A 21,114-nucleotide genomic window follows, 5' to 3' on the forward strand; every position below is an offset into this window, starting at 1 on the left:
AAAATCAGTTCTTTTAAAAGGTACCTATGTTTTTGCTTTTATAAAAAGATGGATATTTATCATCTCTTTACACTTAGTATATTTTATAAATATTTGGATGACATTTTGATATAGTATTATTTATTTGTAGGTCAAAAAGCAAATGAATTCTGTGGAACACCTTGATGACTTAACTCAGTCATCTGAAGCAGCTTCAGAGGATTGCAAGTTGCAATACTCTGATTATAAGAGTTCCCTTTTGCTCATTGAACAACTTGGCACGGATTGTAAAGGTAGGGCAATCGTATAAATATAAAGCCTTTTTCTGTGTATATGTTGTAGTAATATGTGCACATCTCGTCTAGCGCTGCGCCACACAACACTGATGTGTTATAGAGCTACTCATCTCAGAAATATGTTTTATATTAAAATAGAGACCTGTTGAATACTCTCAGCCAAAGAGCTATAATTTCCACTGTAGTTGTCTAGTGGGAATGGCACACTTGATGTGTAAGTGAACTCCTCTTCTCTTCTGTGCCTTCACCAGAGGTCAGGTTACCATTATTTTTCTCCTAGATTACTGAACTAACCTCAGGACTGTTTTCTCTGCCATTCCACCTTTCGGGATCTTGGTCTACACTGCCACCATAATTATTATACATTTTAAAAAATTTACATTTCATCACGTTACCCCCTTGCTTAACTCAGCGAGCCATGGAAAATCATCAGCCTGCGGGAGTGGAGGGCTGAACTTCTGTGAACTACCTCTTGAAAAAGTCCCTTGAGGAAGCAGGGAGACCAGTGTGTGTCCGGGGCACCCACAGAGACCTTGGCAGCCAGCATTAGGATGGTAGCATCTGAGGTTGTAGGATGCAGTTCTCGGATTTCTGATATATTGGTTGACAAAACAGAAGGGATTTTTGTGTTGACCGGTGTGGGCTCTGAAAGCAGAGAAGTGCAGCATGTGTCCACAGTGTTGTTCCGGAAACTGGAAGGATGGAGTCACAGAGAGGAGATGGGAAGCCTCCGAGAGGCTCATCCTTGGGTCTGCCACGTGAAGTTTGAGAGGCTCGCTAGACACATCATCGTAGGCATCCCTTAAGCAGCTGACTAGGACTTTATTTATTTATTTATTTATTTATTTATTTATTTATTTATTTAATTTATTCTGACTAGGACTTTAGAGTTTAGGGGACCGGGGAGTCCAGGCAATCATTCACTTGTTCAAACCAACAGAACGTCCAACACCAAGAGTGAACCCTGACGGGGTTACTTGTGGACTCCAGATGACGATGGATCAGTGTGGGCTACTGTTGTAACAAAGGTGCCATATGGTGGCGATGTGGGTGATGGAGGCGTGGTGGGGGTAGGCAGCATTTGTGAAGTCTCTGCACTTTCCCCTCAATTTTGCTGTGAGCCTGAAAGTGCTTTAAGAAATAAAGTTATTTAGAACACGTTGGTGCAGGAGAAGGAGGAGATGCTTGCTGGAATAATGTCCTCGATGAGGCCTTGTTGTGAACTTCCCTTCTCTTCTGCAACATCCCACCAGAGTTCAAGCCCACTCTGGACCTGGTGGCTTTATCACAAAATCTTCCCAGAAACCACAGGTTTTCCTGCCGCCCTAAATCCTTAATGTCCTTCACACCTAAATTTGAAAGAACTAAGGAAAAAGTCAGCGTCCACTTTGTCATCTGCAGCGCGTGTCCTACATAGACGCCCTCTGCACCTGCTCCTAATTCACAGGACGTCATGTCCTGGGGTCCAGGGCAGACTTATCTGTGTGCACTTGCCCCTCAGTGACCTCCCAGAGGTTCCATCAGTCCAGGTGCAGAGCCTGACATGGGACTGCTGTGCTTCCTCTCCTGCCTCTCTCTCCCCTCATAATCTGCCCAGAAAAACCCCAACAAGGGTTTTTCCCTGCAGTGTTCCTGGTGTCTATGGCCTTCGTCATCCCCCTAGAATTCCTCCAGGCATTTTAAAGTGAGCTCCCCACCTCCACTCTCGTTTCTTCACTCCCACTCCATTCCAGTCTTCTCCTCATTGCAGCCAAAATGTCCTAAAAATCTCACTGGCGTTCAGAATCAGTGAAGGTAATCCATCACTGTTACAAGCTAAGTACAAAATTGCATGAACATATCAACAGATGCAGAAAAGGCATTTGACAGAACCCACCCCGTATTCATGATAAAAACTTCCATCGGACTAGAAACAGAGGGGGAATTCATCAGCTTGATAAAGAGCGCCCACAAAAACCCTACAGCTAACATCACGTTAACACTGTATTAATGGTGTCCCCTCCCACCGCTCCTTCCCACAACACACCAGAAGTCCTGGCCCAAGTAATAAGGAAATGAAAAGTATGGAGCTTGGGAAGAGAGAAAATGGTCTTTGTCCACAAATGTCATGATGGTCTGTGTAGGACATCTGACTTCTGTGCTCAAATCCTACATCAAATTGTATTGAATACAAGATACACCTTGGGGTCCTTAAAATGTCATGTAAGCCCCAGGCTTGTTCAGCAGACACCTTTGTGCTGTGTTGTCCCTTGCTCACTCTGTTCTACTTACTCAGACCATCCAGAGCACCAAGGGTGGGCCTTCCACCTGCCTTCCTTCCATCTCCCTGGAGCTTCATGACTGCTCTTCCTTCTTCCTAGATCCCCTTCCCCAACCCCCAGTGCATCTCCAGGGCTCTAACAGAAGCTCCCCTGTGCTGCACTTACCGGCTGGCACCCCAAACCCTGCTGGTCAACCTCTCTAGGAGGTACCGGCATTGCTCAGCCAGAGGAACCTGCTATGGGAAGGTGGGAAAACACCTGTGGGTTGGGGGGATGAAGTCAGATGAACAGATTGTCCTGCCTTCCAAACCTCAAACAATGCTGAGGTCCAGTCCACAGAGTTCCTTCAGGGACCCCAGCCAGGCGGAGCACTGGGGTCTACAGGGGTGTCTACAGGGGTGGCCAGCTTGGTAATGTGTCTGATAAACTTTCCCTCTCTCTCTGGTGCACTCTTCTACGTGGACTCATCTCCCAATAAACCACCCATCTCCCTGTCTCATGTGATATTTTTAAAATGACCCCCCTCTGTGGACTGAAAATCCCGTTTCTGTGGTTCTTTCTGTTTTACTCATATGTTGAGGGAAAGAGACACTCAGCACGTCGTCTTTTTTTTTTTTTTTTGTGGTTGCTGTTGTGTGAACAAATGAATCTCAAAAGGATGAAATGTGGACAAATATGGAGAGGAGGGAAGTACTTTAAATGAAATCGATCTAGGGGATCCCTGGGTGGTGCAGCGGTTTGGCGCCTGCCTTTGGCCCAGGGCGCGATCCTGGAGACCCAGGGTCGAGTCCCACGTCGGGCTCCCGGTGCATGGAGACTGCTTCTCCCTCTGCCTCTCTCTCTCTCTCTCTATCATAAATAAAAAAAATGAAATTGATCTAGAATCTGGATTTCTGGTTGAGGGTTGGCACATAGGATTTGTCGTTTTTTGACCACAGAGACAAATTGGAAGACGCTAGAAACACTGCAGAAAAATCCAGTTGTGGACAGGTTTCTTTGATTCAGTTTGTATCCACTCCCCCTCAGCATTTAGAATTCTGCGGAAAAATAAAAAGCAATGGACAAACAAGACTGACCCATTCTATGAAGTAGAAGTATTGCGGAGGCAGCGGTGTTTGTTTAAAGGTTTTGGAATTTCTGGAAAAGCCCGGCTTGTCCGCCTCAAGTATTTTTGATCACCTGATTCCTACTCTAATCCGTATCATTTCCCTATAAACATCCTGCCGGCCTCAGGCTTCCTAGCAGCTGTTCCTAGCATCTAGCAGCCCAGTGGAGCCTTGCAGCGGGGTTACCCGGTACCGAAGGCGCCTCGTCCTGCCCCAGGCCTAGGAGGAGCACCCGGCCTCGGTCCCGGCGCAGCAGGTGTCCTCCGGCTGGAGACTCTCCTCTCGCAGTCTGGTCTTGGAAGGGTGTCCCCCCGATTTCCAGGCGGTCTATCAGAGCACGGCCGGTGGGTCTGGGCTGTCCAGGTCGCTCGGACCGCGCACCCCGCTTCTAGTTCTCCCCCCCTCCTGGGGTCCTGTCTGCGTGGCTGGGAGCAGACCCGCGGAGGCGGCCCGACCCCGCTGACGGGGCTCACCGCGTCTGCACCCGGGCTCGCCACTGAGAAGGCTGAGCCCCTGCGGCCACAGCGCACCCCAGCGCACCCCTTCTTCCCTGCGGTCAGCAGCACCGCTGATCTCCAGGAAAGCGCGCCCTGGAAGGAGGAGGCGGCTCGGGTTTAGGGCAGCGCCAGCGGCAGGACGGCGGGTCCCTGGACGGCTCGGGAGCCTCCGGCCACGCCGCACCTGGTGCGGGTCCGTGCTCCGGGTGCGGGGCGCCGCCCCCGGGCGCTGAGGCACGTGGGGGGCCGCGCGCTGACTTCGCCGCGCCCTGGCACCGGGTGCGCAGGCGGCGCTGGGACCGCGGGGCGGCGGGCGAGCTGCACGCGCCCCGGGCTACCCGCCGCCTCGGGCGCCCTGCGGGCACCCGCCACAGGTGGCAGCCGGGGCAGGGCCTGCGCGCCCGCGGGCCGGGCTGCGGGGCGGCGAGGGCGCGGCGGGGCGGCAGGGGCGCGGCGGGGGCGCGGCGGCCTCGTCGGTCGCCGGCGGGGGCTCCCCGACCCTGCGCTCCCGGGGCGTGGGTGCGGCGCGGGCTGTGCGGGGCGGGCTGGGGGCCTGGGGGAGCTGCGGGGACTGAGGAGGGCGGGGTCCGGCTCCCGCGGGGCAGCCGCGAGGGCACCGGCGCAGGCGGGCCGAGGGCCGGGCGGGGTCGCGGCGGCCGCAGCGCGGGGAGGGGGTGGCCGCCGCCCGCTCTTCAAGTGGGAGCGCGAGCCCCGGGCTTTTCTCGGGGCGCTGCTAAGCGCGGAGCTCCCGGCGCAGGGTTTTGTAACCGAGCCTCCCCGACAGCGGCTGTTGCTGTTCTCGGCCCGCTCGCTAAGGATCCCAGAGAAATAATGAGGATGTAACGATTGTAGCCTGCGCTGCCGGGGGTGGGGGCGGCAGGCACGGGCTCTGCGAGCGCCAGCAGGTGAGGCCGGGCTGCGAGGGAGCCCCAGCCCACCTGGCCGCCCGCCGGGCACGCACAGGGCGCCCTGAGGCACAGGAGACCTGGGGGGAAGGTGAGGGGAAAGAGTTAGGACAGGTCGGGAGGGGGCGACAAGGCGGAGTGTCTCAGAGGTCAAGGAGGTCTGCAGGTGGACGGGGGAGAGGGCCCACGTGCAGACGGGGGAGGGTGCAGGTGTAGACGGGATAGGGCCCAGGTGGAGGCAGGAGAGGTCTACAGACGGAGAGAGCAGAGGTCCGTTGACGGGAGAGGGCTCAGGTGCAGAACGAGAGGTCGGGTCTGCAGGTAGAGAGGGCGCAGGGGGATAGAGGACCGAGCCTGCCGGTGGTGGTTGGAGATCTGCACGGGAAACTCAAGGCAGCCTCTTTTCCTCTGACTCTTCCACACTTCTCAGCTGCTGTGATTCCAGCCGCCTGTGTTCTCTTCTGCCAAACGCATGGCGATTCGGGCCGGGGCTTGGAATTGGGAATTCGTGACTTCTCAGCCTCCCTGTCTTGTATCGATTACAAATTAAGCGATGGGTACCGGATTCTTCCTCGGGGGTGTAGATGCTGCCGGCAAGGGCTGGCGTGGTTCCCGAAGCTCGGAATGTTCAGCGCACAGCTTTGTCTGCCACCTCGGAGGCAGGAGAGCTCAGAGGAGGACTTCAGACCAGGGCTTTCCTGGGGGCTTCATCTCCTCCCCGGGGGCCTGGGCCCTTGCTGGCTGTGTCCGTGGGGTGCTTGGATGTGATAGGAACTGGCCGCCCGGGCACTTCTTTCAGATGGTGAATTAGCTCTGGTGATTAGTGAATCCCCAGGCTCTCAGCACAGGCTTGGAGAGGCCATGTGTCACCTCCAGGGGGACGCTCCTTCTCCTGTCTCAAAGCTGACGTCACCCCCACCCTCTCCCCCACAACTTGCAAGAAGCAGCATTTACATTTGGGCTTCATGTGCCTACAACTCCATTCTCATTTTTCTTCACATTCTCTGGGTAAGGTAGTAGGTAATCAAGGCAAAAAAAAAAAAAAAAAAAAGGCGAATTGACGAGAAAAAAAATTGTTTTGGCAGGGTCAGGTTGTTGCTCTGGTGTTAAAAAAAAAAAAAAAAAGTCATTAATCAGGATTTTCCAGTAGCCAAATTGTCTTGTGCAGGCACTGAGTGACTCACAGATTGGCTCCAACTGTAATTGTGCAGCATGTGTACCATTTCCTTTTAGATGATACGACTTTTTCATTGCTTGGAAGAGAACAGATTGGAATATTTTATGCCCCACATCTGGCAATACGACTAGCAGGCTCGTCTCTACTGAGACACATCTGGGCGAAGTAGGGACCTGATGGACAAAGGCAGGGGAGCGCATCCTGTCCTACAGCACACTGCCTTTTGCTGCATTGATGCAGATGTCCTGTCCAGTGTGGGGGTTCCGTACATGTGGGGGGACTCCCACTGGGCATCCTACTGTGTGTCTGGGAGCCACTGTGCCTCGTCACGAACTCTCCCCCAGAAATCCTCTGTTCTGGGTGAGGACATCGGTAAGCCTTAGGTGACTTACTGCGGTGACCTGTCCGGTCCCGTCTGCAGGATCATTGTAGGCTACAGAGTAAGCTTAGTGAGCAAAGGGAATACCACCTCAAATAATCCAAAGAGATGAAGTGCTTAAAATGAGAGTTTTCTCACCACAGAGATGTTTTCTCAGTTGAGCGTTCTAAGCCAACTTTTCATTCCGTTAATCCATTCCCTTTCCTTCCAAGAAACTTCCCATTTGCAGTAGAGTTGCCCAAAGTGGTCCTGCTTAAGACAGGAATAAACATCTATTCTTTTAGCACTATTTTTGTATGGCTTAGGTTACTGGTGATTTAGATGAATTAATAAGGATTTATTTTTTATGGCACTCAGGTTCTTTTTGCATATTCTTCATGGTGACACAAATACATCCCCCCTATGGAAACCTATTGTCTTATTTTTGTCTACTTTTGTCTACTTCGTGTTTGAAATTGGGAGAAATCCCAAATTAAATATTAAAAGCAAAAATATGCTTTGCTACATTTGGGTCACATTGGATTCCAGATACCAGAATCCAATCGTCTGTGAAACTAAAGGGTTCAGATGTGATTAAGATTGTTCGAGGATTCCTTATGTCTCTTTTTAAGCAGAATATCTTTCATCTTGTGCCTACATGATGAAATCGAAGAAATGCTGTCATTCTTTTGTGACTGTATTTTGGGAAAACTTGATGATTACCCAAGGAGTTGAAGGATGTATATTTTGAGTATAGATTTTAAAGGGAAATTAATTAAATGTATCACTTATTCACCCCCTGGAAAGGATATTCTACGGTCATTTATTGGATACAATAGAAATAACTATGATTCATCCTGTGGGACAGATGGGAGTCCTCTTTAGAGCATCACCAGCATGTTGGTTCTAAAAGAATCATAGGCTACCATACAGGAAGTTAGTAGGCAAGACATCTTGTGAAGTTAAAAATCATTCTTCATCCACCCCAGTTCTGAGTCCAGGGTCCCAGCCAAACACCAGCTTTTGCTGTGTTTTGTCGCTTTGCCTGGTACTCGTGAACACAGAAATTAAGCTCGGTGCTCCATGCTTATTTATGACAAACACACTCGTTTGTAGAGAGCGGGGACTGTGGGCTTTGGGTCAGCAGGGTCGGGCTGTAGGGGGTGCAGATTCCAGTTTACATCCCACACCTGCTTTGGGAGGGCATGCACCCTTCCAGCCCCTCTCCCTCCCAGGGACTGATCCAGTTGTCATCAGCATCTGGCTCTTTGGCACAGGTACCTGGGCACTGTATGTGGGCACCATATGCAGACCCCGGCTCTTTGTTACGGCCCTCACTCTGTGCTCTGGCTTTGCCTGCTTCTGAAAGAGCTGCCCCACTGAGCCTCTCATGGAGCCCCCCGTTTGCCCTGACACTGCCTGGAGGGGTGCCTGCCCATGTCTCCGGCTGTTCTCACAGCTCCCACCACACACGTCAGGGTAGAAGGGAATACTGGCACATAGGATTTGTCATTTTTTTGACCACAGAGACAAATTGGAAAACGCTAGAAACACTGCAGAAAAATCCAGTTGTGGACAGGTTTCTTTGATTCAGTTTGTATCCACTCCCCCTCAGCATTTCAATGTTGATTTTTGGCCCCATTTTGTTAATACATATCTTCATATGATTTACTAAGAAAATAAGAGTGGAAGGTAAGTTTTCCCATCCTGCCTGTCTGCCCTCAGATATGTGAACTTTAGGCTGGGTATAGAACTCTAGAGTCTAAATGATTTTGCCAAAGACTTTGGAAGGTGTTTTTTTTCCTTTGTTTTAATTCAAAGTTGTTACTTGAAAGTGCCATTCTTGTTTGTTGATCTGATTTCTCCTCTCTGCCAAGAGACTCCTCTTTATCTTCCCACATGCCTTGCATGTTCAAAAAAGTTATGAGGATGTACATGTTGTAGGTTCTTTACCCCTCCCTGTCAAGATGCTTGGCTATGTGAACTCTTCTGGTTGGTAGTTATGCACCTTTGGCTTTGGTAAACTTTCATGTGATGTTCCTTTGATAATCTCTTCCTCTGTATTTTTTTTTCCTGCTCTTTTGTTTGTTTGTTTTTCCCTCCTGAAATTTTTGTTATTTGGATGTGGAACTCATCCAAATGGTGTTTTGGTGTTTTGTGTGTTTTCTGTTATATACTTAAAAATTTTTTTTAAAGATTTTATTCATGAGAGACACAGCGAGAGAGAGAAAGGGAGAGAGAGGCAGAGAAGCAGGCTTCATGCAGGGAGCCCGACGCGGAACTCCATCCTGGATCTCCAGGATCACAACCTGGGCCAAAGGTGGCGCTAAACCACTGAGCCACCTGGGCTGCCCTCTGTTATATACTTTTGAGGCTCTCTTATATTTTTGTTTTACTTTCTGGCAGTTTTCTCAAGGTTGTCTTCTAACATTTCTATTCAAATTTAAATTTCAACAATTTTATTTTTATTTTCCAAAACATCTTTGTTCTAGTTCTATTTGAAAGCAACATTTTCTTAAATGACTCAATAGCTTCTCAGATTTCCTTGTGGAGAGTAATTTACTTTTTTTGGCGGGGAGGGTTCATTAATCTGCTTATTCTCTGCACTTTATCCTTCGCTTTGGGCTGCTTGTTTTGTTAATTTTGACTATGTAGCTCTTAGTTTACAAGGAGAACTTGTCACCCGGTGAGCTTCTCCTGAGGGAAGACAGCTGGCTGTATTGCTGGAGAACTCCTAGATCCCTGAATTCAGGTCTTCATTTAGAGCAAATCAGTTTTATTTTTGAAAAGAAGATTGGTCCAATTTTGTGAGAAGGAAGTGGTTGCCAGGCTGATAGGCATTTTGTGTGAGGGATATGAGGATTCCCTAGTGGTGCCTTAAGCTTCACCTAACACTCCATGCTCTCTGTGTTGCAGGCATGTTGTGAACCATTTGCGTAGGTATTTTTAACACTGCCCTCTTCCTTGATTGCCCTGCATCATCTTTGTCTGTCTCTGCCCCACTGACCTGGTCAGGGCATTTTGGAGCTCCTGTGGGCTAGCTGAGCTTCTTTACCCCTGTGTATTTTACTCTGTTCCTCTGCTCTTGACCAGCCACCTGTTCACCTTCCAGTTCCTGAAGATTGTTCCAACTTATGGGTCCCCACCTACTTTTCCATCTTTGTAGATTTCTTTCTCTTTAGATTCCTTTACTGTCACTTAATGGGGTCTCTGAAGGAATAGGGGGTTAGATAAAAGTAAATGCTCAATCCCTCCAAGTCAGACAGTCTATTTTATTGTATTTGGGCTTTTTCAGTTTGGGATGTATTTTAACTCTCTGTCATTATTTAAATGACATTGACCAAAATCATCCTTCCAATTTCTCCATGGCATTGTTTAAGAAAATCTGTGGATTTCAGTATTTCACAAGTAGGCATGGACATACTGAAAAATCAGTGTTGATAGCTTTGAGCTGGAGAAGCAATAAATCCTTTATGTGAGCATGTGCCTTAGTGAGCATTTCACTTTAATACTTGCAGACATTTTAGCAGGATGGGGGCAGAAACTCCATCCTATGTGTATGAACATGTGTTAGACGTATGCACGGATCCTGCCTTATAGAAGACAACGCAGCAAAACATTGAACTTATCCACATTCCCCCCATCCTTTAGAAGTGATGCCTTAAATGGAAGATTTCCTCGTCCCAGTTTTCTTGTCATACTTCTCTCCTGTACCTGCTGCCGAGCCCCAGCTGGTGAGGACCTGGGGGGGAGAGGGCACACACTCTGGGAAGCTCAGAATGCTGGTGTGGGACATGACAAAGTGAATGGCCCTTGGGGCGTTCCAAGTTCTTTGCAGCAACACTGAAGGAGAACCTAATCGTATTATCATCTGATAGGTCATTGGCAATAGAGGACAGGTCACTGTGAGCTTTGGTGTCGGAGTCAAGGTGTACAGGAGTCAAGGGCTGGAGTGACAAAACTCTCTCTGTGAAAATGTTTTCTTATGCTTAATTTAAAAAAAAACCTGCTAAAATATAGCATAGAAGTGATGCTGTATCCACTTTCAGTCCAGCAAGATGTAATATTTATTCAAAGACACATTTTAAAAAAGCCCTGTCCCCAGCCAGAAGTGGTGACAGTTTACCTTTTATATTTAAAATTATTTATACAAATTTGCATTACCTGTGTCAGCACTTGAACCTCATAGTCACAGGATGTCTTAAAACATACATTTTAATTCACTCACATACATGTCTTTGTTTTAGGGACATGAAACAGAGTTCGATAAAAGCTTTCATGCATAAAGGATATTACTTCAGGTTGAAATTCTTTGGGGTAAATGGAGTGGAATTAAGAGTCAAGGCATAAAAGTAGCATTGTCTGATTTCTGCTTCTTTAAGTTGCTCCCTTGAATTCTGCTAGTGCACCATCCACTTTGTGGTCTGATCTTGGCCCTGGAGATGGGGGCCTTCCATGGTTATGGTCAGCTCTTGTCCTTGGGATACGTTTAAAAGAATGAGGTAACAGTTTTTTGCAAAATGGCAGTCATTACAATATTCTAGGAATTAAATCATTTGCAATGATTTAGTGTGTATTCAAAATTCTTTAAAGGGCCACTTGAGTGAAAAAAAAAAGTATGAAAAAACCACTAGTTTAGGGAATTTGGAATTAGGAATGTGGCAGTTTCAGGAGTCTGAGGCTTAAGGGTAGAAGGGAATACCTGGGTCATGCCTGGGGACGAGTCTGAGGCTTAAGGGTAGAAGGGAATACTGGGTCATGCCTGGGGACGAGGCGATGCTGTAAAAGTGCACGGAGGAGTCATCAATGTGACTGGAATGATGGCCTTACCACCCTGGGTTTAAGGTCAATAGCACACTTCTCTTGCATCCTATTATTATACTTATTTGAGAAACTTCATTTTCAAGGAGTTGTGTCTTATTTAAACAAAGTACAGTATTACCATCTGAAGTAATACTTTTGTCATCAAGATAAGGGTTCTTTGCTCAGGTATTGTGGTGAGAAATTGCTTGAATCCGAAGGTCTGTAATTATCCATCTTGACTGTCTACCATCCTCTTAGAGATTGTTCAAGGAGAGAGCGTTGGAAAGGAATGACATGTAAATGGCATCTTGAGAGGGAGTTATGTGGTGTGATTCACACCTTATAGACTGTGCCTGATAGAGTTTGCCTAAAAGGATCTCTGAAGGATAAGAGATAAGGAGTGACAATGTATCAAGAGATCCATGGTGAATGTCAGAGATGATTTAAGCGTATGAACCTGTGGTGGCTGGTCAGTAGGAATCCTAAGATATGATGCTGGTTTAGAACAGGTGCTTACTTAGCAGAGCGCTTGGTATATTCTTTCCAAAGAGGGCTAATACATGCTCACGTATGGAAAGATATCTACGTGTTGACCATAATGGCTAGTTGCCCGTAAGACAACAAACTCGAGACTCATTAGCTGGATTTAAGGAGAGCTAGAAGAATCAGGGGAACTAAGTAAATCTTTCTAATGCAGTCTTGAACCTTACCTGATAATTTCCTTATTTAAAAACAACATTGAGAAGCACACAGAAATGACAATCTCATAAAGGAAATGAGGTGGTTTTTGGAATGCTAGGGTTTATACTGTATTTGGCCGTGCTTCCAGCTTTTAAGTGGAAAGTTTCACTTTTGAGAGCCCAAGAGTTCATTCCGATAGGATATTTGTGTCTTACAGCTTCCTAATCTATAGCCAGATTTAGTTTTTATGGTTTAAATATATTGGTGAGATACTGAGTCATGATTCCTTCTTCCAGAAATCATGACATTGATTCTAATAGAGTCTAAATAGAGTTCCAAGGTTCATTGTTCTGAGCCAGTAGTTGCCATTCATTTGCTTCATTTTGACACAGACTAGTCAGAGGTGTGGATTAAGGTTACAGGATTGAAAGGCTTCTCTCTGCAGAAAAATGAGCAAGTGTGTGGTGCAGGATCTTTATTTTAGCTCCTGTCTAGAGAACTACTTTTAATCACAATGCCTTTTAAATCCTTACTCAGTAATTTCCTTACTTCCTATGAATTAGTCCATCTGGGGAAAGAAATGACACCAAAATGTACATCAAGGTGTACTATATGCTTTTGCCATTTTGGTGTTTAAAAAAGAAATGTCAGGTTTTTTTTTTTCTAAGAAAATTAACATGTCTTCTGACGGGTAAATGACTAGGAAGTAGCTGGTGGAGTCTTTGGAACTCTTAGTACTGCTGTGGGCTGGTGTAGCTACCTGAGTTCAGGTGGTTCTGTTTTAGCCTTAGATGGTAAAGCCATGTGTTATTGGCCAGTTACTTTTCTAATTCTGCACAATGGTAACTGTGGAATAGGGCCCTGACACATACCTTTTAGGTCAGGGACCAGTGCTGTCTGTTAAGCAGGCGAGTGCAGCACTTATTTACAGATTCCTTCAGAGACATGAGCATGACCTGGACAACAACAGTTCCTCTATCACCAACACAGACTACAGATCTTGTAAAAAAATTATTACTAAAATCCACCTGTAGATCCAGACAGTTGGTGATCTAATCTATTCAAGGCAAAATGAATGTTTAGAAAGAAAAACTATTTCTCAGTGATGAGAATAGATGGAATTAAAGCTCATGGCTGTGTGAGCACATTTTATGGGAAAGTTTGAATTGTTATTTACAAAATATTTAGTCAAATTGAGCATTGCACAAGGGACCTGAGAGTTGGGAGGAGCCACAGTGGATGCAGTTCCAGTCTCCCCATCTAGAGTCCACTATGAACTTCTCTGTTTTTATCTGCATTTTATAAGAGGGTGTTTGTGTACAAGTTTATTTGAAATAGAATTCAATGGCCAAAAAAAGTGGTAATGAAGTATATGATTTTCAAGGGCCCTTCTAGGACTAAGATGATTTGATAATCGATAAATTTCAAGTAGCATTTTGGTAAAGACTTTGTTTTCCTTTTGTTTGTGCGCAGGTTATTGAGAACATACTTAGGTCTGTTACACGGTGCATGGACAAAATAAAGAATCCCTCATCAAGTGACTCTAGCAGTGTGGAGCCCACAGTTGGTAGGGGTAGTTTCTGCTGACTTCTGTGCTAGGATCAAAATAATCGTTTGCCAAATGCATGACATGTGGCTTAATTGCCCTGCCATTGACATTGAAATAAACCAGTTTTTATGAGCAGATGAATATCAGTCTTGATTAGGTTTTAACACAACATCCAAAAGTGATCATGGAATAACAGTGACTTAAAGAGAATGGTGAATTTTTCCGTAATGTAAATAAGGGCCACATTTAGGATATCCTGGGTCTATAGGAATTCCTTTATCATCAAGGGTGTGGGCTTCTTCTGTCTTGTTGCTCTGCCATCCTGAACTTGTGTCTTAATTCATGGGCCAGGTTGGATGCTGGAGATCCAGCCATTTATCTGCTTTCTAACCAGCAGTAAGAAGAAACAGACAAAGATGTGCACACTCCCATTGTTAAGTACGTGTCTTAGGAGTCATACACAACATTTCTGCTGACATCTTACCATTCAGAACTTAGTCAAATGGCCGTTCCTCTCTTCACAGTAAGCTGGGAGAGGTAGTTTTTATTCTAGAGCAGATAAAAAGAGTATTATTTTTCTGTACATGGTCAGATAATATTTTATGCTTTGCAGGCCATATGGCCTCTTTTGCACTACTCATGTCTGCCATTATCATGTGAAAGCAGTCCTAGACAACACATAAATGAATAACATTGCCACATTTCAGTAAAACATAGACACTGAAATTTGAATTCCATATAATTTCCACATGTCATGTAGTATTATTTTTAATTTTTTCAGTCATTTAAAAATGTAAACATCTTCAGCTTGGGAATCCTATAAAAACAGACTGACAGCTGGCATGTTGGTCAGTGTTTACCACCCCCCGTTCTAGAGTGTCATGAGCCCACTTAAAGCTCAGGCATTCTAGAGACAAAGAAGGATTACATACTGCTAAGAAGTTCAGTCCATCAAAAAAAGCATAACAATTATAAACACATAGGCAACTAACAACAGAGCCCCAAAGTATGTGAAGGATAATTGACAGAATTAAAGGTATATTCTGTTGTGGAGAAATAAGCAGGTTTGCAATAATACTTGGAGATGTCATGAACCTGTTTTCAATACAACCGCTACACAAAGAGGAGTATGAGTGACACTGAAAAAGCAGCAGGCCTAATGGACATATGCATAATCACCACCTAAAGGTGAACACACACTCTTCAGGTGCATATATGACATTCTCCAGATACACCATATACAGGGCCATAAAACAAGTCTCAGTAAATATCAAAATATTGAAATAACACAAGTATCTTATGACCACAGAGGAATGAAATGGGAATCAGTAATGGAAGGAAACCAGAGGAAAGACCACGGTATGAAAATTAAATAGCATACTCCTAAATAACCAATGAGTTGAGGAAAAATTACAGGGGAACTAAAACAAGAGACGGGGTGCCTTGGTGGCTCAATGGTTGAGCACCTGCCTTCGGTTCAGATCGTGATCCTGGAGTCCTGGAATCAAGTCTCGTATCAGGCTCTCTGCGGGGAGCCTGCTTCTCCCTCTGCCTATGTCTCTGCCTCTCTCTGTGTCTCACATAAATGAATAAGTAAAATCTTAAAAAAAAAAAAAGAAAACAAGAGTCAAATGAATATAAAAGCACCATATACCAAAACTCATTGGTTGCAGTGCAAGTACCACTCAGAGAGGAACTTAGAGCTTCAGATGTCTACCAAAAATAAAAAACATCAAATCAGCAACCTTATTGTACATCTTAAATTTATTTTTGAGTATAGTTGACCACACAATATCAGGTGTACAGCATAGTGATTCAACAAGTCTGCATGTTATGGTATGTTCACCACAAGTGTAGCTGCCATCTGACACTATACAATGCTATTATAATACCAGTGACTCTTTGCTGTGCTGTGCAAATGAAAATCCCTGTGACATCAATTCATAACTGGAGACCTGTACATTCTACTCCCCTTAACTCATTTTGCCCATCCCCCTAACCCCTCCCCTCTGGTGATATCAGTTCTTTGTATTTATATGTCTAATTCTGCTTTTCATTTTTTTATTCATTTGTTTTTTAGATTCCACATGAGTGAAATTATTTGATGTTTGTCTTTCTTAGACTAATTTCACTTAGCATGATATGCTCTAGGTCCATCCATGTTATCTGAAATGGCAAGATCTCATTCTTTTTTATGGCTGAATAGTATTCCATTATGTCTGTCTGTCTACCTACCTACCTATGTACTATCTATGTATCCATCCATCCATCCACCCATCTATCTCACTTCTTCTTTATCCATTCATCTATTGATGGACACTTGGGCTTCTCCAGTAAATAAATATAGGGGAACATATCTCTTTCAAAGTAGTGTTTTGTTTTCTTTGGGTAAATGCCCAGTAGTGGAATTACTAGATCATATGGTAATTGTATTTTTAATAATTTGAGGAACCTCCACACTGTTTTCCATGTGGCTGCATTAGCTTACATTCCCACCAACAGCACAGGAGGGTTCCTTTTTCTCTACCTTGTTGCCAACACCTGTTGTTTGTCCTTTTTAGTCTAGCCATTCTGGCGGGTATCAGGTGAATCTCATTGTAGTTCTGATTTGCATTTCCCTGGTGAGTCTCGCTGGGCATGTTAAGAAACTAGAAATCGAATGACAAACTAAACCTGGAGTTATCAGAGGGAAGATAATGATGATGATTAGAGTGCAGATAAACACATAGAGAATAGAAAATCAGTAGAGGAAATCAATGAAATAAAAAGCTGGTTCTTTGAAAATACAAATAAAATGGACAAACTTTTAGCTAGATTGACTAAGAGAAACAGAGTAGACTCAGAGTACTGGAATAAGAAATAGAATGTTGCTGACTTAACAGAAATAAGGATTATAAGATAATATACTATGAATAATGGTGCAGATCTTCCTTGACTTAAGGTGGAGTTACATCCCAACAAACCCGTTGTAAGTTGGAAATGTCATAAGTGAATGTGCATTTAACACATGTACTGAGCATCATATAGCTTAGACTACCTGAAACATGCTCAGAACACTTAAACGTTAGTCTGTAGTTGGGCAAAATCATCCAATGTGAAGCATATTTTATAATAAAGTGTTGATAATCTTATGTAACTTACCGATTACATAAGTGACAAATGGTTGTATTGTATGAGCACAGATGATTGTAAATTTATTAATTGTTCATGCTTGTGGTGGTTTAGCCAATCGGGAGCTGAGTTTGCTGCCACTGCCCAGCATCATGAGAGCATCTTGTACCATGCATCACTAGCCTGGGAAAAGACCAAAAATTCAAATTGTCAAGTATTATTTCTACTGAATGCATATTGCTTACCCACTATTTTTTTTCACAAAGTCAAATAATTATAAGTTGAACCACTATAAGTCAGGAACTGTCTGTATACCAAAAAATTGGCCAGCCTGGATGTATTAATCTCTAGAAGCACATGGCCTCACAAGACTGAATATGAAGAGGTAGAAATCTAAACAGACCTGTAAAGAGTAAGATCAAATCAGCAAAACCTTCCAACAACAACAAAAAAAAGCACAGGAGCAGATGGCTTCACTGGTGAATTCTACCAAACATTTAAAGAAGAATTAACATCAAACTTAAAAAAAAGTTAAGGGGAGAGGATACTTCTAACTCATTCTATTGGCCGCATTACTCTGATACTAAAGTCAAACAAAAACATTACGGGAAAACTGTATACAACTATTCACGTTTAACACCTGTGGAAATATCCTGCACACAATACTAGTGAGCCAGAATTCATCAGCACAGTAAAAGAATTTTACACCATGGCCAAATGTGATTTATCCCAGGAATGCAATTATGGTTCAAGATGTCAAAATCCCTCTATGTAATACTCCACAATAATAGAATGAAGGAAAAGCCACATCATCTTGATGCAGAAAGAGCACTTGACATAATCCAACACCATTTCATGAAAAAAACACTCATTAAAGTAAGAGTAGAACAGAGCTTCCTCAACTTGACAGAAGTCACACATGGAAAGCTATAGCTAACAAGTCAGGGTCAGAAGAATGAAAATCTCCCCTATGAGCAGGGACAAATCCAGGATGCCTGCTTCCATCGCTTCTCTTCAATGTAGTTTTGAAATGTTCTAGGGAAAGCTGTTAGGCAAGAGAAAGGAATACAAAGAATCCAGATCAGAAAGGAACAAATAAATCTGTTTCTAGAAGATGTGATGCTATATGTAGAGCCCTACAGAACCTACACACAAAACTCTGCTAGAGCTGATGAACTCAGCAAAATAAACTTGGCAGAGCTTTAGGATATAAAATTAACATAAATCAATTGTATTTTCTGTGCACTAACAGTGAAGACTCTGAAAAGGAAATTAAAATGATTGCATTTACAGTAGCATCAAAGGGCATAAAATACTTTGGAATTAAGTTAACCAAGGAAGCCAAAGACTCTTACACTCAAAACTACAGAACATGGCTGAAACAGATAAAGTCACAGGTAGATGGAAAACTATCCTTGTTCATGGACTGGAAGACTTAATAAAATGATAACACTATGCAAAGCAATCTACAGATTCAGTAAAATACCTACTAAAAGGCCTTTTTGCAGAAAGAAAAATCTGTCTTAAAAATGCATATGGGGGGAGCACCTGGGTGGCTCAGTGGTTGAGCATCTGCCTTTGGCTCAGGGCATGATCCCGGGGTCCTGGGATCGAGTCCCACATCAAGGTCCCTGCAGGGAGCCTGCTTCCCCCTCTGCCCGTATCTCTGCCTCTCTCTCTGTGTGTCTCTCATGAATGAATAAATCTGTAAAAAAATTCATGAGGAATTTCAGTGGTGCCCACATATCTAAGATGTGTATCTTAAAGCAGAACAAAGTTGGAGGACTATATTTCAAATCTTGCTCTAAAACTATTGTGAAAGCAACATGGTAATGGCATATGGATAGACATGTATATCAATGAGATAGAATTGCAAATTCAGAAATAAACCCTAACATTTACTGCCAGTTAATTTTTTGACAAGGATGCTGACTTTATTCCATGGGGAAAGAATAGCACCTTCAAAAAGTGGTGCTGGGAAACTGGATGTCCTCATGCAAAGGAATGAATTTGAATCCCAACCTCACACTGTGTACAAACATTTTCTCAACATGGATCAGTACCATCGTAAGAACGGAGAATTCTTAGAAGAAAACATGGGAGCAGATGTTTATGACCTTGGATTTGACAGTGGTTTCTTCATTATGACACTGGAAGCACAAGCAACAAAATAAAAAAAGATAAATTAGAGCTTGTTTCCTGCATAAAAGGACATTATCTGGAGATAAAAAGTCAATCTGTGAATAAGAGAAAATATTTGCAAATCACATATCTGTAAGGGTTTAATATTCAGAATGTGTAAATCCTACAACCAACCATAAAAGGCAAACAAAATTAAAAATGTGTAAAGGACATTAATGGATGTTTCTCTGAAAGTGATCTACAAATGCTGAGCACACACATGAAGAGATGGTCAATGTCATTAGTTCATAGGGAAATGCAAATCAAAGCCACAGTGAGATAGCACTTCACACCTTCTTTTTGACCAAGATGTCAAAAAGAATGTCAAAAATAAGCAAACAAAAAACCTCAAAACAACAGCAAGGGAAAATAACAAATTTTGGTTAGGAGAAGTTAGAACTCTCATACATTGGGAATCTTAAAATGGTTCACCTTGTAGGACAAGATATGGCAGTACTCCTAAAAGTTAGTGGGATTACCACATGACCCTGCAGTTCTACTCCCCAATATATCCAAAAGATTTAAAAATAGTAACCCAGATCTATGTATGCACATGTTAATAGCAGCTTATTCACAGTAGCCAGACGGTGGAAACACTCCAGTGTCCGTCCATGGAAGAATGGATAAGTGTGTTCTGCCCACACAGTGGAATATTGCTCAGCATTAAGAAAGAATGAAGTTCTGGAACATTTCACACAATATGTTGAAATTTGAAAGCATTATGCTAAGTGAAATTAGTCTGTGAAGTTCAATACCATTCCAATTACATGAAATACCAGAACAAATATGTCAAGAGGGTATAATAGAGACTGTCAGGAGCTGGGGCAGGAGGTCACTTCCTAATAGATCCAGAGTTCCTGTTGGGATATGGAAAAATGTTGCCTATCGTGTTCCTGGCTATACAATATTGTGAATGTAATGAATGCCATTGAGTTATATACCTAAAAATGGTTAAGATGGCAAATCTCATTTTATTTATATTTTGCCATCATCATGACAAAAAATTTAAACACGAGTTGTGTTACTAAGGACTAAAAGAGAGTGGGTGTCCGTGTCCATGCTTTTCCTAATTCTTGTCCCCCCACAGTCACTCAACAGTCTTCTCATAATGTCTACATTACAAATATTTATTTATTTATTTAATAATTTTTTCTATTGGAGTTCAATTTGCCAACATATAGAATAATACCCAGTGCTCATCCCATCAAGTGCCCCCCTCAGTGCCTGTCACCCAGTGACCCCATCCCCCACCCACCTCCCTTTCCACCCCCCTTGTTCATTTCCCAGAGTTAGTAGTCTCTCATGGTCTGTCTCCCTTTCCGATATTTCCCACTCATTTTCTCTCCTTTCCCCTTTATTCCTTTTCACTATTTTTTATATTCCCCAAATGAATGAGACCATATAATGTTTGTCCTTCTCCGATGGACTTATTTCACTCAGCATAGTACCCTCCAGTTCCATCCACCTCGAAGCAAATGGTGGGTATTTGTCGTTTCTAATGGCTGAGTAATATTCCATTGGATACATAAACCACATCTTCTTTATCCATTCATCTTTCGATGGACACCGAGGTTCCTTCCACAGTTTGGCTATTGTGGACATTACTGCTAGAAACATCGGGGTGCAGGTGTCCCGGCGTTTCACTGCATCTGTATTTTTGGGGTCAGTCCCCAGCAGTGCAATTGCTGGGTCGTAGGGCCAATCTATTTTTAACTCTTTGAGGAACCTCCACACAGTTTTCCAGAGTGGCTGCACCAGTTCACATTCCCACCAACAGTGCAAGAGGGTTCCCCTTTCTCCACATCCTCTCCAAAATTTGTGGTTTCCTGTCTTGTTAATTTTCCCCATTCTCACTGGTGTTGAGGTGGAATCTCATTGTGGTTTTGATTTGTATTTCCCCTGATGGCCAGTGATGTGGAGCATTTTCTTATGTGTGATGGCCATGTCTATGTCTTCCTTTGTTCATGTCTTTTTCCCATTTCATGATTGTTTGGATTGTTTGTTTCTCTGCTGTTGAGTATACTAAGTTCTTTATAGATCTTGTCTACTGGCCCTTTATCTGATATGTCATTTGCAAATATCTTCTCCCATTCTGTAGGTTGTCTTTTAGTTTTGTTGACGGTATCTTTTGCTGTGCAAAAGCTTCTTATCTTGATGAAGTCCCAATAGTTCATTTTTGCTTTTGTTTCTCTTGCCTTCTTGGATGATCT

General features: G+C 43.8%; 1 protein-coding gene across 1 annotated transcript in view; it reads right to left on the reverse strand.

Moving 5' to 3' along the window:
• The window catches only part of TRIM38 (tripartite motif containing 38), a 33,252-nt gene that overhangs the window by 9,484 nt on the left and 2,654 nt on the right, over window positions 1–21,114 (reverse strand). The window contains 6 exon segments of the mRNA XM_041773052.1: window positions 3,836–3,969; window positions 4,116–4,232; window positions 4,324–4,494; window positions 4,757–4,950; window positions 5,078–5,124; window positions 5,606–5,696. Of these exon segments, the coding sequence (XP_041628986.1) occupies window positions 3,836–3,969; window positions 4,116–4,232; window positions 4,324–4,494; window positions 4,757–4,950; window positions 5,078–5,124; window positions 5,606–5,696 (754 nt within the window).

The sequence above is a fragment of the Vulpes lagopus genome, chromosome 10, assembly GCF_018345385.1.
Source record: "Vulpes lagopus strain Blue_001 chromosome 10, ASM1834538v1, whole genome shotgun sequence".
In the NCBI taxonomy this organism is placed as follows: domain Eukaryota; kingdom Metazoa; phylum Chordata; class Mammalia; order Carnivora; family Canidae; genus Vulpes; species Vulpes lagopus.